We start from the raw sequence: 18,652 nt of genomic DNA, 5'->3' as shown, positions 1-18,652 counted from the left end.
AATAATATTTATAATGAAATCTTATCCCATAAAAAATAATCACACGCATTATCCAAATGCAATATGTTCAGAACGCAGCCAAATACATGTCAACACTTCTGCTTTCACCCTGGTGAATATGGCAGCTTTCCCTTGGCAATGTTTCCAGAGGACAGGTGGCTAAGGCGGAAGGCCCACATTGTGTTTGTATTGGAAGCAATGGGTATGCTATCCAGTGAATCGCCAAAACACACACTCACACGTCCACAAAAACACAAACCCTCTTTCATTTCCTTCAGACAGCTTGTTAAAAATTCTTTCAAATTCAATCAGCAAGAGGCAGGAGACTGAGTAGAGGGATAACTGGGTGTGAATCCATTAATCTATCAGTGCTGAGGAAGCTCAAACACTGTAAATCAGAGTACCAAGTCTGGTAATCTATCTTCTCTCTGCATTTTTTAGAATTTTGCACAATTCTGGACTATGAAGATGACCTGAACAGAAAATAATGTTAACTTTAAATCCCCTTAATGATGATGAGTCTCCCTAACATGAACTGCCAAAAATGATCATTCACAACACAAGCTTAACATTCATCTGACCGAGTTACTATTGTTGAATCTGGCCAATGGCCACCGACACTTAATGATTAAAGTTCCTTATATTATACAAGTCAAGTTCGAAGCTTTGTGAATTTCAAGCTGCCTCGACGTTGTCATTCATTTAATAGTCTCTAAAATATACAAGTAATACCCATCGATTAAAAAATTTGACAGATGACCACACCATACCTGTCAAGATAGCATAAGCATCATGTACCAAACAGAGAGTAATCAAAGAGCCCATACTCATAGAATCTGGAGTTACAGTATGTAACTAATGTTTGCTTGGTTTAACCATTACTATAACATAATGTTTTTGCTAGCTCATCATTGTTACTGTCTCAGTGATGATAATGATTATGATTCTGATTATTATTTAAATAATGATATTGCCTTCTCCATTAGTATATCTCTTTGTTGTTTTGTTTGTTTTCTTTTCCTTGTTTTTGTAATTAACTCAGTGTCATTGTGAATGAGAGTCTACCGTAAATGATCTCTCAAATGTAAATAAAGGTTGAATGAATGTGTCACATGCCAGAAGAGTGAGAATTTGCAACCCTGGCTTCGTGTTAGCACGTTCACTGTTCATTTCAGTGTCGTGTGTTAACATGCAAACATTTGCTCAGTAGCACTATACACAAAGCACACCAGAGGCTGATGTCAATGTCATTTGCTTTACTGTCATAAGAAGAATTGGACAGACTAAGATATTATCTGAAGATGGAGCTATATGGAAAGTTAGTGGATTATCAAAGTTTTTCCAATTCATCCTAAGTGGGACATTAATGTCTGAATCACATAATCACATTTCAAAGTCAGTATGATTTATTCTCTGAAGACAATGAATGTCTGTACAAAATTTAATGGCAATCCATCCAATATGTGATGACATACCACAATGTGTACCAAACTGGTAGGCTGACAATCAGTATATTACCATCCATCTATGCTGCTGGTGTGGCTAAAATCCTGAAATAAAGATAAAAAGGGAAACCTTATTGACGCTTTCCTCCATTTACAGTGGAATCACCACCTCCTTTTATACTTTTATGATTTTATTGAATCAAACTTTAGCAAGACAGCTCTACTAGAAATTACCAACTTCAGTTGCCTGCAGCGCTAGCAAATTGAATAAAAGTGGGAACTAAAATAAAAACTGAGCAATTAATGGGGCTAATTTAGGGTAGACTGTCTAACCTTGAGTCTCTTATCACTTAAAAAAATAGTACCTTTTCTGATATTTCAAACAGTGGTTGAGGAAAAATGTCATACTGTAAGGGGGGAAAACTACTATTTATTACCGTTCTTTCCACAGCCTATTTACCACAAGGAGCAATTTGGGATTGCCAAAACCTCCGAGGGGTTTTCAAGAGGAGAGATGAGACAAAGCACATCAGTGAGAATGTAGCAGTGGGATGTTGAGAAGCATCGCTGGGGGAGTCTGCTCTAAAACTCTCACCTCAGCCCTCCTTAGAGCACCTGCAGACCCCCCTGTGGTTTAGGAATCTGCTGTTGTTCACGGTTTTCTTTTGATCAAAGTAAACTGAAAGGTGTGTGTCCTATGTGCTCCAGTTTGCAGAATAAATTAATTGCAGATAATTATTAGCATCCCATTGTTTTAATTCATGTGTTGCTGTTCAGTGATACTTGCTGACACATTAACACTATCTGCAGTAATTTACTCCTTTCTAAACCGACTGGGTGTCCTTTATTTTAAGTACAAATCAATTACTTTGTGTTGATGATTTTAAGATCTGTGGTGACAGCAGCTTGTGGAGCTTTTAACGGGAACGACTGCCTGAATCTAGTTCAGCGTGTATCTGGATACCTCCCATGAATCTTTACACTTTCAATCTCATTTCAATCTTGCTAAATATGTGACTATGAAAACTTAAAAGGTTTTCAGTGGCTATGGTCAGCTTGAATTCAATTACAGTGGATTCCAATGGTGGCAGGTTTTCTTGTTTCCCCTTTCTGGACAGCACTTCATAAACTTGTGTTTTTGAGAAATTCCATAACATCTGATCATCTCTCTTAGTTGAGTAATTAACCAAAGACAGTTGTTTTCAACAATTAGCTGCAATTTCAATCTCTGGAAAACCTCATTGAATGCAAATTAGTTTCATAATCATCAAACAGCGACAAAATCCTTTGAATCCATTCTAATATAGTGATAGAAAGCAAAGAAATTAAAAAATTTAACGGGTAATCTCACTAACACACAAGGTCTCTTTCTCAAAAGAAAACTTGCAAATAGTTGGATGTTTTCACAGCAATAATGTTTGCAAATTATTCAGCTGACAATTGTACTTAGAAACTAAAACTAAACTAAAATTATATGTAGGTGATAACAACGGAGCTAATTCAAATAAACTTATAATCAAAGTTATCAAATCTACCAGGACACTGGACATGGCAAAGAACAACAAATAAGAAACTGATCTTAGTGTATTCAAAAATCAGATATATAAAAGTGCTGCAGGTAGGCTCCACAGAGCAATAGTTAGCAGGGCTCACAAGATACATCCGAAGTATTGAAAACATGCTTTTCAAACCAACATTTTTTTTACAAAGTGCAAGTCAATATTTGATGTGTCTGCAGTATCAAATATTGATTGATATCAAAAATTGCTGTGCATTAAAGTTGGAATCAAATTTTTAATCAATGTCATTTAATTTAATCAGATGTTTTTCATCTAAATCAGAAAACTTTGAAACTTTTTATCTTATTCAGGCAAAAGTTTGTCATGTACAACAGCTGAAACAGCGATGCACTGAGAGGTTCAGCATGGGTTTGTGCTCCCACAGAGCATCACTTTTTCTTCTTGTTGGTACAAGAAGGAAATTTAAGGACGTGCATTACACAGCAGAAGCATACCTGTGAAATTTGGCCCCCTTGAGAGAATTTTTGCAGTGTGCCCACTTTCTTAAAAAAACAGCCTTACTGAATTTTTTATGAGCTAGCTCCAGGTGTGAGCTCCAAAAATCATCACATTTCACACCACCAACACAGGCAATGAAAGGGAGCCATTATTTGCCAAAACAGGAAAACAGAGGCTTACCCACAGCTGTATCTTTCCAGTCTTCTGGTTCAGATTCTTTTCTGAAATCAAATAGGACTGAATCCAAGTAAATTTCCAATGTAGGAAGATTTACAGGCTGTTTACTTTTTAGGTTAGTTTTTCTTTTTAATATCGTCACTATTAATCAATGCTGCATTGTGGTAATCTAGAGAGCCTCAAACACAACCTTACAGCTGACAGAAGCCTCTCGGGGGATCCTGCGATAATGCAGAGTAATAAGTACTAAGAGCTCACTAATCACTTGGCCACATGATAAGACTATTAATCTTGCCGCCCATGCAGCTAGGCTCCAACGGATCGCTGCCTTTTGCCAGAGAAGGAAATATTAAAAAGCTCTAATGCAGCAACCGTTCACTGAAGCCATAAAGTATCCTCACTCCAATCCATAGATGTCAGGAACCCTGTCTATCTCTTTCCAGAAGCCTGGACAGCATCCTCCAGAATGACAAAGGATATGATTCATGACACAATTTCCACTAATTCGGTCGCATGCCAATACCTCAGACTGTGTTGCTGTCATGACAAATCATTTTTTTCCAGTGCTAATTAATGTATTTCAGTTGACCACCTGATCAGGTGACTCCCTGGGGGTTTGAATGGCAGCAGAATATGATGCACAGCTATATTGTCCCCCTTGTGCAGGAATATAAGATATACAGTTGTGTTGCATATTTTCTCTTACATCATTTTGATGTTGCAATAAAAAAGTTAGTAGGGAAGAGGAAAATGCACTGCTCATAAAAACCTTCTGCAGCTGCAGCTGTGAACACTAGCATCCCACCACAGAAGTGTTCAGATAACCTTATCACATACATGCTAAAATCCCCTTGGTACAACCTTGCCCTTGACTTTAATCTGTTTCTCAACCAACATATTACAACAGATGTACATTTGTAAGTTAATTCAACCAAGGTGGATAAAAGTTCACTCGCTTCCTTTCTCATCTCTATCACTTAATTCAACTTCACCTGATTTGACTGCAGTGCATTTCATTGCAAGCAATATAATGTTCACTAGCGTGCTTTAATAGGGGTCAGGTAAGGACTTGCATATTTTCTGATGTGTGATGAGAAAGCTCACTCAAAATTTGTAGAACATCTGCCTTTAATAGGTTTGTGGTGCCTACAGGAATTATTCAGTTATTCATTTGATGAAACAGTCCAGTCCCACCACCTCACTTAGCACAGTCACTGTAAAGATACTAAAAAATAGGTGTAAGATATTGTATCATCATGTATCATTGATTTTTTTCACGGTAGAAGGAAGAACAACAAGAACAGAAAGAACTGGAGAAGACGATTTTCAGCCGTACTCTGACCGGACAGCAGCGAAATGGATGGATGCAAAATGCTTCTGTCTTCCTGGACAACACACATGGCACATTGTCCTCCATCCTGCTCCTGTGCTTTACTGAATAAAGTAACTGTGGTTTTATCAACACCAGTCTCACTGTCATCTCATTTTGTGCTCAATTTATATTGTATGAACTTTTTTCTTTTTTGAGTTAAATGCATGATGCAAGCATTCACGCAGGTGTTTTCAGCTAACATTAGCTAGCATCTCCCCTTCAGCTGCTGAGTGGACAACACTGTCTTTCTGTTAAACCATGTTACGAGTAACATTTCAGTTTATTTGATTTTTAAAGCCACAGGATCTGATTTCTACACAATCAACAAACTAAGTTCAGTCAGCTAGCTCAGTCATTCACGTTTCACTCATGTTTGTAATCTAATCAAAGGTTGAGGTAAGATATGATCCTTCAAGGCATTACTTTAGTATTTCTTTCAAATTTTACATTAAGTATCATATGTAAGTTGTTAACATATTGTTGAGAACCCATTTGACACAATTAATTGTTCTCGTGGATTGTATTTCACAATAATAATAATATTTGAAGTGCATTGGCTGCTGAATGTAATAAATGTAATGTGATACTGGCATCTCCTGTCATTGTTCAAGAACAAAAGAAAGTGAATATTGGGTACATGGATGAAGACACGCAGACTGAGAACCTGTTCAGCACGAGGAACGGTGTTTTTATGGATCCTGTTTTATGTATTCTACAAAAATTAAAATATTTTAAATTTATCAGTTACTGAGCATGTTACATTCTGCATTGACTTTAATAAAAGACTCATTTTGTGAGGCACTGACCTGTCCGTCATTTCTGTGACAGCAATTTTCAGGGTTTTCATTTTAGATTCCACAGTTCTATAATACATTTTACAGTAATGAACTATGAGCTGTGGAGATTAGAAACACTAATATAACAGTATCGTGCAACCAACCAGTTGACCGTATTATACTGTAGGGCTACAAATTATACAGCACTAAGTATTCAGGTACACTGCAGAACAACAGTTTCATGCTGGCAACTGTTGCTTCCAGTAGTTTACTGTAATTTAACAGGGAAACATCTTCCAGTGTGACCTTTCAAACAACAACCATGGCTGCTGACATCCTGCAGTCATGACTCACCTGTATATCTTGTATCTGGTGGAGAAGCCTTGTCGGTTCTTCTCCACAAAGTCAATGTACTCTGGGGAGTGGTGGAAAGGCCCTTTATCAGACAGAAGCCAGTCCAGGGGGCCCCCGGGCTTGTCATTGGGGAGGCTGGCTGTTGCTGCTGCTGCTATTAGTGCAGACCGTAAACACACCCAGCAGTGAAGGCTGAGGCTGACGACGCCCCATAGAGCCATCAGAGATGGAGGGAGCGAGAAAGGGATGAGGGTGGTGATGGTGGGGGGCGTTCAGCAGCCAAAGCCACTCGTCATTAGTTGGCTCCTCCACTGGGATGACCGGGGGACCTGCATCACCTCAACGCCCCCGGAACACCTAAAGAAGAACACAAACACACAGATAAGGATACATACAAACACCCACATCCAGAATAAAAGAACAACACAGAGGAATAAACAAAAACCTTAAAATATTTCAAACTCTGACAGCTCCATGTAGCAGCAAGACACAGAGGCTTGAATTTTCTATTGTTTTAGGGGGTTCAGTACACAGAAATCCTGAGACAGGTTCAGTAAACTACACAGTCCTTTTGTCTTGGATTGAATAACCCATTAATCAATTGTGTATTAAGAGGAAACAATGTTCAACAATGTTGTTAATGAGCTGATCATTCATATTCATAACTTATCAAGGAAAAACAAATATGCAGCAGCTTCTCAAATCGATTTGCTGGTTTTTTTGAAGACCATAACTGCTCATTTACGAAACACAGTATGTTAAAAAAAAAAAAAAAAACATGAATTAATTGAATACCTTACGTTACAAATATGTTTTCAATGTTGTCTGAACAAAACAAGGAACATGAAGATGTCACATTCACACTTTCTGAAATAAGTCATCTTCTTCTGTAGTTGTGACCATGTAAAATTTTACAGTGTATTCTCCGATTGACATACCATGCAAGCACTGGTCTACTTAGCAAACTGGAATTCAGTGTCCTAATCAAAGACACTTCATTATGTGGACAGCCCCAGGTTAATGGACAGCCTCACTCTTGTTTCATCCACACCACTCAAATTAGGGATAACATCACAGATTACGTACACAGCATCACTCACAACAGCACAACAGTGGACATGTGAAAACAGTAGAAATATTGTAAAACATGATGTGAAATAGAATTGTACCAGTAACAATGCAAGAAATCAGACTCCACAAGTTTGTTACCCCAGTGCACCCTGGGAAGCTTAGGCACTTGCAGTATTAATCAATAAGCCGTTTAACACAGTCTGTTCAAGATGGGAGAGTTGTGCCGTTATTCTGCCTTGTAGTTCTGTCTAAAATGTACAAACACGGAATGGGGGGTGTTGATGTTCCACCTTGAAGCCGATGGTGGAGATAGTAACAGAGCCAAATTGATGTCTGTATGTAAAGGGTAAGTTGTAAGGATAGGACAGGGGTTGACATTTTGACATGCTATGTGTGTGATCCACCACCATGGGATTTAAAAAACAGCTAGCAGCCGTTAGGAGCTAACTTAAAGAAGAACATCGACTTCTTCGTAGGAGCTAACTTAAAGAAGAACATTGACTGAAAGTGTCTTAGAACTGGGGAGACAAAGAGGCCAGGGAGCTCCTTACCCTCTGAGCAGAGGACGAGATCAACGGCCACATAATGAGAACAGAAAAAAATGGCTCGTTATTAGAAAGCCTGCAAGAAAACTGAAGAACACACACAACAAATTCTACCAGGCTAGCAACCATAATGGCAGCAGTGCTAGAGGACAGCTGGAATGGCCATATTTCAGCTTGTGCTATTCGATTTGGGGACCGACCACTCTGTTAACACACTTGCTCTACTGAGCAAAATGGAGAAGCCAGCTCCTGCTAAAACCATTGCTGCCACATCTCCCTGCTCAGGAAAAGGTGGAAATTAACAAAATACGAAGCGGTGAGAAAAGAAATAAGGGACCTGTTGCTGGCAATGGACCGTGAAGATGAGGAGAGGGATTGGCTTGAAATGGAAAGACAAAGGGTCCATGGAGGGCAGTTGAGGAGAGAGGCGCGGGAGGTGGAGACAGAAGCACGGGATGCTGATAGACAGAAGCGGGCAGAGCAGATGAATGTCTTTGGCAAAATGTTTTGCGACATTCATTGTGAGATGCAGAGTCAGGCCTCAGTGCTGCTGACCTGATTTCACGCATGCCGGCTCCCGCACCACAGCAACAAACTCCCAGACGACAGTACCCTGCTCCTGCACCCCAAGCGCCACGTTATTCTCCACCACCACAATACCACCACCACATGGACGACACATATGGATCATTTGAGCCACCTTCCTCCACCTTCCTCCAGCAGCTGCACAGACAGCAGTTTTACACACTGTGTTGGGCCTTATACTTTTGCACATGTTCATTATCACTGCTTTTGTGTTTATCTGCTGTTTTTTTGCACTGTTAAATATTGCTATTCATTGTAAATACGTACTCAGAACTTAGAACTGGAAAATGTATTTTTAGACACTTTTAAGATAATAAAACACTTTGCTTGATCCATTTAGTTGCTTTTATTCACTAACATCAGTTATAACAATTTAACATCATCATACAAGGACTGAGCTCTTGAACATATTTATAATTAATTAATGGGCCAATATTCTGAGAGCTAATCAGAAGATGTGTGAAGATGCCAGGTATATTTTGAGAAAACCGAGCGCCTGGCAAGTTTATATAATGTCGGTGAACAGCTCACAGACAGAACGGACATAATAGCTTCATGGATAGCTTGGTGACCTTTGTGTATGCACCCCGACAAGCAACTCTGGCAGGTTCAGGAAGATTGGGTTGCTCAGTGTTTCACTCTGGCAAGAAGTGTTCTTTATTTTCACATAGATTGTGTAGAACATAACAGGCAACAACAACATCTGATACAAAAGTGGTAGAAAGATCCTTTTGCTTAGCCAGGCACTTCCAACGACCTTTGAGGCATCCAAAAGCATTTTCTACCACCTTCCTTGTCGGCCTCAAACAGTAGTTAAAGCTTTACTGCCATTAATCGAGTGAGTTGTGGTTGGTGAACCCTTTCATCAGTTACTTCCTGAGGGCTAAGACAGGTCTCAGATTATATGCACAGTTCTTTCCACTCTGTTAAATTATGGATTTCTGTGGACAGAGCAATGTAGATGTATAAATCCTTCATGCAAGCTCTACGATCCTAAACATTTCTTCTATTTATGTTCTTTATGTGTGTGTGTGTGTGTGTGTGTGTGTGTGTGTGTGTGTGTGTGTGTGTGTGTGTGTGTGCGTATAAATCATTCTGATTGCATCCTATGTGATTACATGTGACAGGACAAATTTGAATGTTTGATCTACACAGATATCACTGTAACATGGGAAGACCCGCTCTGCTCTTCAGCCTTCTCTAACTGGGCGAGTTGGATAAAACTGCATGTAATTGTACGCATCTGTGAAGGTGCAACAACAAAAAACTGAGTGTATAGATTGACATGAAACATTGTTTATTGTTAAAAATAAATTTTAGTGCAGGTTGTGATCCTTACCAGCAGTAGGGGCAGGGAAAGCAGGGAAACAACAGCTTGGAGAACAATGGAGTGCCACCCTTGTGATAGTAGCAGGCTGGTGCATCATCAAGGGTGATTATTTGCATGCATATGCCACTGATGGCACCCGCGCACATTGGATACTCCCAAACTAATAAATTGTGGGGCCATTCACAGTGAATGATTAGTCTCAATGCATTTTAAATGAGCTGCTTTGTACTTTTCCTTAGATTTTTACACATTTGTTTTGAATTCAATAAAATATCATCAAAGTAGCTGTCAATCAAAGTGATAGAAAAGAAATAGATAGGTCTTGCGTATCGACAAGGAAGAAAAAGAAAAAAAAAAAGATCTGTGGATGAGCTCCAACATTAAAAGCAAATGTTAGAGGCGGTGTAAACTTCAGCCCATTTGGTCATTGCTTATACATCTACTGGGTAGCATCCGGATGACAAACAGGACAGCTACAACAAGTTTAATGTATAGTCATTTTATTTCCACAGTTATTTATTCTCCAGGGAGCAGACTTGGCTGTGTTGGCTGCATCAAACAGGCTACTTTAACATTTGATCTGAAATTAGTAATGATCAACACATTCACGCAGTTAGGACTGGGGATAATGTTATAACAGCACAGTCAGCTACTTCCGTGGCATCTGGGACGCCGCACGACAGGCCGGTTAGCATGTCAAACTACACGAGTACAGACATCCAATTGTGATCGACGATCGGCCACGTCGCTGGTAACTCATCGGCCGAGACAAAATCAGCTCAATATCACGCTAAAACGTAGTCTGAACCAGGCATAATTGGTGTAGGTTTAAATTTCATGGGTGATTGCTGAATGATAGCTTTAAATGTCAGAATCAGAATCAGATTCAGTAGCACTCAATTGATCCCAGAGGGCAAAATGGGTTCTGTCACAGCTGTTCCATTCTAGAACAGAAAAATGTAACACCATTGACAAAGTATAACAAAGTCTCTGCCTTGAACTGCTTCCTGCTCCTCTTCAATTTGTGGTACAACATATTTCTGATTGTACAAACACAATGCTCACATGAATCTGCCATAATGTTTGCATCATGTTGTATGCACAACAACCTTGCTTGCGTATGTGGAATGTGCAAAAAATGCAGCACTCGTTGTTTAGAAACAGTTGACATTGACGCTGTTTTGTTACATGTGACGCCTCTCTTGCTTCTGTTGTTAATAATAAGTTTTAATATTTGTATTTCACTGTGAATTCAAATCCAAACAAGAATGAACCCGTTGGTAAAACTGTAATAATTAACATTTTACACTACAAGAGAAATTTTTTTTTAGGTTGCTGGAATTAAAAAAAAAAAAAAGAGTCCTGAGGATTTAGTTATGATTTCTAAAAATAAACGAAACATTGATCAATAAAAAAGTAACCTTTAGTTGCACTCCTTTAACAATAAATTGGATTTCTTTAGGGCTGGTGGGGAAATGAGTACACAAATAAAAGACAGTCACAGCATTTTGAAGTTGAATGCATTGTGATCTGCCATCGGAGAGAGAAGAATTTAGCTCATTTTTTAGAACACAGTATTTCACATTTGTTATGAGTCATTGCCTCCTGTGACTTTGGATTTCCATATACAAGACAAAAACTTCATTTGAGAGAAAAGGGAAAAGTTTTGCAGACTTTATGAGTAAAGTTACACATTTCTGTTGCAGACTCATTTTGTGATGTACAGAAATATTCTGTTTTAACATCCTGGCTAGCACATCTGTTTCTGAACTGATTCTAAGTGTTGATTAATGTTTCTAAAAGTTACCATTCTAATTGTGAATTCATCTCTTTAACTCAGCGAACAATTGCTGTGCTGCAGGTTTGAAAATGATACTCATCACACCTCAGCAATGCTTTATTGTGACATTGCAACAGATCTGTTAGGAGTTGTGAAATGTAGGAAAAAACACATTCACACACACACAGGGCCACATTTTTGTAAGCTAAACTAAAAAGTCTCAGTTGCTGTGTTTTATCCGACTACATGCTGTTCAGAGTGTTGTCCAGGGCTCACATTAGTCTCCATCACCATCTCAAGCCCCGTCAATCATCTCCCCCGCAGTGACATGCTCCTTTGCTGTGTGTGTATGTGTTGGTGTGTAGGGGGGGTTTGAGTCCCATTACAGTATTCTGATGACAATCTGTCAAGTTAACTCAGCCATATGACCGTCTGTGTGGGTGTGCGCACATGTGTGTGGGTTTCAAAAATCCTTTCTCTCAGACAAGGGAGCGGACAGCATGGGAAGAGCACATATCAGCTGGAGATGGATGGTGAGGAGAGGAAAAGATTTCAAATGTAAATACTATTATATGTTCATCCACAGAGAGACAGAGACAAAGGCTGATTATTGAAAGTTTAAGCATGCAGAGGGACTTTGATTTAGTAGTTATAATAAGATGAGATGGCAATTTGGAAATTGATTTCAGTCTGACTTCACTGTCATTGACTCCAGTGTGTGTGGGTGTGTGTGCGTGTGTGTCTTCATCTTTTAGTGAGCTATAATTAAAAGACTTCACTGCCAATATATGCAGTGCTACTGTTTATTTCAGTCTAGGGCAGGTGGAGTTCTCTTTAAAATGTATGTTCAAGTGAAGGTTCACGTCATTAGCAAAAGTAAGTCATGACGAAGTTTTTGAGGTCTTTCATAATACGCACCAAATCTCCTTCAAAGCTCCAAAGTGTTTTCTCAGGATCAAAAGACTTGAGTGCAGTTTAATTGAAACTCCATATTTTGGCTACCGTCTCAAGCTAAGTCTGATGGGAGAAAAGTCTCAATTCCACGGCAAGTTTCAAATTTTCACTTTAACCTGCTCAGATCTTAAATTTGCTGACACAGATGTTTTCAGGCCTTGACAGGCAGAGAGGAGGACGATCGGTAAACAATGACCAGAGCTAGAAAACCCATACGGTCCCTTGTTTCTGTACCAAGACAGAAATGGATTAGGGTCAAAAACTGTGGATGGCTGGTGAATTTATGTTGCATTTTTGCACAGAAACCAAAGAAAGAGCTATACTTGGATGATATGCTGATCCGTAGATGTGTGGAACAAGAACTCTGCAGAGACAGCTAGAGATAGAGCTTCATGAGCGTGAGGTGAATTTTGCTGGGCTGTGGCTCTGCACAGGAACCTGCACTGAACCGGATTAAAAAATAATTCTCACTCCTAGCACCCCATTGCTTTACCATTTGCTCAACTGTCTTTTTTTTTTTTTAGCCTATTGGTCTTGAATCCAGTTGTAAAGATCAGATCAAATGATAATCCCCACTATGATGTGTACCTACTGTCTGACTCAGGTCACAGTCTCCAGTTTCAAGTCTGCAGTTTAGATATGTGCACAATGCAATTGATCTCAATGGTAGCATGAAGTGTGGGCATGAATGCGGTACAATTCTGCACAACGCAGTAAAATAGGGGCAGGAATAAAGTTACCCAACACTGAAACAGAGCAAATTCTGCCAAATTCTCTTTTAACTTCTGTTGTTGACGCAGTTTAACTGTGAATGAGTCCTTTAGCCATATCTGTTCTCATTCCAAGCGTGCTGAATAGTTTATTCGCACTGAGACAGAGGACCTCTGTCTTCCCAGCTTTTCTGTCATCTTCTGCCATGCTCTCTGTTCGAACTTGAGCATCCAACTTTTCTCTCTATTCCTTCAGCAGCGGAGGGACACAGAGAGCAGAGCCACACTTTGTGGGTGTTCTGACAAAATCTGACATTAAAGTCACGGCTCACTATTATATAGTATCAGGTTTGAGTGTAAGCTGCTCTATGACAATAATGCATGGCAACATGTCTACACTGCAATAAAATTGGCATCAAAACAGCTACAAGTGTATCTTTTGTCAGCTGAATCCAAAACTGCCCTCAGATTCCACTTGGACTAAATATTATAGGTGTAACACTGCCTTGCTTTACATGGTGCATGTTGTGTATAGAGTGACCTATCTCAGAGGGGAGTGTGTGGCGTGTTAATATCAAAATAGAGCACAGAGGTCATATTAAAAGACTCTTTAATCCTATCATCCAACAGGCAGCTTTCCAAAAAGCTGATGCAGGCAAAACACTGGGCTCTCTCTGTTCCCTGTTGGCCACTTTCTCTCTTTTCCTTCCTCTCACACTCCTTTGTCTCTTTCTTATTGTCTCCTCTTCCTCTAACAACCCACTCTCTTCTTCCTCTGCATTCTCAAATACCTTTAAAATCCACTTTGGGCTCAAATCCTCCATGTTTTTTTCACACACTTGCTATGACAGTCCTGTCAGTAAACATTCATTGTTTTCAGACAGGTCTGCACCAGCCTTATAATCACATTATCACCCAAACAAAGCCATCCACTAAGCCTCTGTTATCAGCTGCCTGGGTGATATCAGATACATGCCATTTTCACTTTATAAGGGCATTATGTCACATTTCCAGCCTTATGCAAACACTGCTTTTCATCAGACAACGTTAAAAATGTTCCTCCTTGAGGCAGGAAGCCCTCACATAATCTTGAAACAATAAATCAAATGTTGGGCGATACAACAAGATGGAATTTTCAATTCAAGCAGTAGACAAGCGCCGGGGCTCCAGTGGATCCACTCAAATATGATTTTACACAACATGGGCCAGCAATAACCCGGGGCTGTTTGGAACCTCAGTATAAAATGAAAGCTCTGTTTGTTCCTGTGAGGTCCTCTCAATGGAAATGTGAGCAGAGTGCAAATGATGGGGGAATAGATTTTCCCACACACGAATGTAATGAGGACTTGCGTTCCCTGAACAGGCAAATGCCAAGAACAATATCAGTGAAAGGCAAGATGTGGCATCTTATCACAAACACAGCCTTTTACCAATTATCTGTGTAAATTTTAGCTATCAAGTGACTGTTTTGTTTTCCTAATGATTAGGTAATTTCCTTCCACATTGCCAGACATACTCTCAGAGCACCAAGGTAATCATTGTTTTAAGTAAAATTAAGAACGGCATGAGCTTTCAGAAGCTTTTTTTTTTTTTTGCTTGCTGTTGGAAAATTTTATGAGGAGCCTCAAGGTTTAGAAACATCTCTCTGGCCAAATTGAGTGTTAGCATATGCCCCCCATGCACAATTGCCTCAGCCTTGTCATGTGACGCACAACTTTTCTTTCATATGTTTAAAAAATGTCCCACACATTTGCACAGGGGACATAAAATGCTTCTTTGAGCAGGGAGCAAGCACAGAGATTGAAATTTATCTTTCAAATGACACCTATGACAAGGTCCTGTTTATTTCCGCAGGGAAGAAATATCCATTTGGAAGTCTTTTTTTTTTTGTTCTGCCAGTTCGATCAAGAAAGGAGGGTGTTAAACAAATGGCCATCAGAGTGAAGTACAGCCAACAGTGGTTCAAACTCTACAACATTTTTACGCCCACTGCCCATCATAACGACAGGCCATATTCAGTAAGCACCACTGAATGTCAAATACTTTAGCTGCAGAAATACTTAACAAGTCGTCAGTAATGACTCCCGTCATATGCAAGGTTTAATGTCTTGTCATTACTTGACCAAAAGACCCTGCAGATCAATGGCAGCACAAAGAGTGCCACAAATCCCTGCTGTTTTTTTCTCATGCCATTTACTTCTTAATTAAAACTTACACTGTGCACTTGTTCACTGATTTTAAAATGAAGTTCTCTGAGAGGGATTCAAGACATGATCCGTTAACCAAAGACAAACTATTTGCATGTTGGTTCAGTATGACTCTATCTTCACACGACAGTCATTCAGGGAATGGAAGCAGTTCTTGAAACAGGACTGGAAAACATGATGTGTGTTGGAAAACCATCAGTCAAGCAAAAAGGTAAACACGCTCATATCTTAAAACATATCTCAAAATGTTCTTCCCTGAGGCATGATGTTAAAAAAGTAAATGAAATGATGAAAGAGTGAGTCAAAGGCATTTTTCATTACAAGGACTGGTGGTTACATTAAGGTATGACACATGCACAGTGTGGGCCTGGCATGTCCTCCAGCTATGTGGTACCTCTATATGAAATGACAAGTCTCTTTGTTTTTCCACTTTTCATCTGAATGATCAAGAAGGAAGCATTCAAATAACATTTATTTTTTTCATTTTTATTTTTTCTTGCATATAATGCTGGGTTTTCAACTGATACTGCTGTTGGAAGTTAGCATCCCCGGGAAAGAAGTGAAATGTTCAGTAGACATAATTTGACAGAAACCATGATTGCTGATATTCTTAGTATTATTCAGCACTTGGTTTGAAATTACAGTATGTGATTGATTCACAGACTTGAGCTAAATTAACTAAATTGCCAGTGTTGCCACTTTGAGTTAATATCTCAATTGATTTTGCTAAAGAGAACAAATTCAAAACAAGCTCATTTATTGGCCTCTTGTACCAGTCTGCTATTTGTGAGGATGATTTATCTGTCTTCACAAAATTTCGGAGCACGTCTTTCAGGCTTTGCGGCACCACTTCCTGTAACTTTGTGCCAAAATGACATCCTCCTTTCCTCCAGAGATACGGGCCTGGCTACTGACTGCAGTGTTGGATCTTGACTCTCACCCTGTTTTTTTTGGAGGATACGGTAAGCTTGATGAGATGTGGGAACTCCCAAGCCTAATCTTTCTTGAGAATTTCAGCAGCCGTTTTCATTGGAGACCGGGACAAAGCGGAGCATTCAGCCCCTAAACATCTGCTCGCTTTTTGTAGGATGCCAGAGCTGTAACGGTCACCTACCTGAGCTTTGTGTGTGTGTACGTGTGTGTGTGGTTTCTTGTGGTGTGTGTCCATATCAACAATTGGAACACTCACCACAGCAGATCCTCTTTGTTGGCAGTGCAAGTATGCAAATTGAAATGAGTCTCTTTTTGTGATTTTGCACAATTTGAACACATTTGAGGAAAACGATGGTGGAAAGAGAGATGGAGGCGAGGCGCGCGCTTTGCAGGAGGTGGCTGATTAAAACATTTCATTAGAATTTCTTCAACAGGATCCACTTTGTAACTTGTCTGCGAGCCAACCCCAAAACCATCCTCAAAGTAGGGAAACAGGAACTGATAAACTTTACATCTTCCCCTCTGTGCTGACTAATGAGGTTTTTGGCCCTAATTAACCCAGTTATCTTCCCTCCTACAACTGTCAACAATACCTCTCATACCAGCGCCAGGGGTAAAACGCAGCCTTTGTGAAATTATAATATATGACTGCCAGTTGCACTCATCCGGCTGTCTTACAAACAAATACAAACGATGAGCTCCCATGGTGTCCCGAGAAGAAGACATCAAAAACCAAAAATTCCATGATGTATGCACTTACACTCACAGGCATGAATACATATGCACAGGTTCACATGATGCAGACCAACATGCATATATGACCATCCAGCATGAAGAGTCAAGGCAACAACACATGAGCAGTAGTGCTCGGTTGCTGCGGGGAAGGTCAAATGAAAGTGTGCATTTAGTGTTGGTGTGTGAGGGTGTGTTATTTTGCACAAACTATTGTGTAGGTGTTTTGCAGACTGCTAAATTTACTCTTGAGCCTTCTGGAGACATTGTGAACCTAATTTAGTGATGGACTGTCCTCAAGAAAAAAAAAAAAAAAGCTTTCCTCAGCCACCTGAGACACATTTCTTAAATATTCAGCACTGTGGTCTTCAAGTCTAAATTCAGATTTAGAAAGCAGACACGATGAAGCATAATTTCATGGACATTAACTCAGTTTTTAAAATAATTCCTGCTTTTATCGCAGTAAAGTCTGACTTAAAGTTTGATGATTTGCATTTTGGCTGCAATATTCGTTATCTCTTATAATCCTCTTTGTATGTAAATGAGTTTTACTGAAGTCACACAACAAAGGAACTTATTTACATTTGTTATTTACATGGGCTGCTGCTCTAATGATGTAGACTACTGTATGTGGAGATACTGTGTATTTAGACTATTTTTTAATAGGACAACACAAACTGTAGCTTTCTTAAACCTTGTCTTTTAATGAAACTGACTTCATTTCCTCGTTGTTGGGGTCTCATAGACCCCATTGTTGTATGGGTAAATACAATAATAATGGCAAAATCAACTGGTTTATTTTTACTTTTTTCTTTTCTTTTTGTCCGATCTTAAAACCCAAAATGTAGCAACCTCTCTCCACCCTCATTTGTGAACGACTGAGCCTTTCGAGGATGCCCCTTTCATACCCAATCATGATACTTTCACCTGTTACCAATCAACCTGTTTACCTGTGGAATGTTCCAAACAGGCTTTTATGGAGCATTCCACATCTTTCCCAGTCTTTAGTTGCTCTTCCCTCAACGTGTTTGAAACACATTTCTGCATCAAATTCAGAATAAGCAATAAGGGTCATTTCTTATGTTTTGGGTCAATTAGGCTCCAGGGAGGTCTGCTTCATAAAAAGTATTGTCAACATTAATCGCAAATATAGTGTATGAAAATCCATTGTGTTTACTGTAACCTTGTTTTACAGCTGTAGGCTCTGAGACCCCAAACAGAAGTCATTTTCCGTAGCCAGCTTCTGAAACGTGTCATTAGTCATATTAATAAAGAATTCTCCTAAAATAAGTAAAAAGGCACAGAGTATCCAGCTCATAAAACAATGTTAAGGATGTTTTTTATCTTTTGTCAAAGATAGGGCTGGGGTCTCCAGGACCCCAAACAGAACATCAGGGTTATGCACTGTTTAGGTCATGGTACTAGGTTATGTGCCAAATCCATTTGCTTTATGTTACTGTTACATTTTGAACTGTTCCATCTGTTTCCTCCATATGAGATGAAAGCAGGTGATCAACAGGGGAGTCAGATAGCAGATAAATCAATAAACTGGCCTGAGCAACTGTCACAAATTCACTATAGGACTTAGCAGTGGTACAGTTCATTACAGTGTATTGCTTCTATATACAGAGCATAAGCATATTTTGCATCTGTCTTTAGAGAA

General features: G+C 39.4%; 1 protein-coding gene across 1 annotated transcript in view; it reads right to left on the bottom strand.

The window, feature by feature from the left end:
• The window catches only part of brinp3a.2 (bone morphogenetic protein/retinoic acid inducible neural-specific 3a, tandem duplicate 2), a 53,176-nt gene that overhangs the window by 28,854 nt on the left and 5,670 nt on the right, over positions 1 to 18,652 (bottom strand). The window contains exon 2 of the mRNA XM_070961446.1: positions 6,143 to 6,499. Within this exon, the coding sequence (XP_070817547.1) occupies positions 6,143 to 6,363 (221 nt within the window). The 5' untranslated portion in view covers positions 6,364 to 6,499. The remainder of the gene's footprint in view (positions 1 to 6,142; positions 6,500 to 18,652) is intronic.

The sequence above is a fragment of the Chaetodon trifascialis genome, chromosome 4 (genome assembly GCF_039877785.1).
Source record: "Chaetodon trifascialis isolate fChaTrf1 chromosome 4, fChaTrf1.hap1, whole genome shotgun sequence".
Taxonomy (NCBI): Eukaryota; Metazoa; Chordata; class Actinopteri; order Chaetodontiformes; family Chaetodontidae; genus Chaetodon; species Chaetodon trifascialis.
Note: the sequence above shows the minus strand (reverse complement) of the source record. Positions and strands in the feature narration are given on the sequence as shown.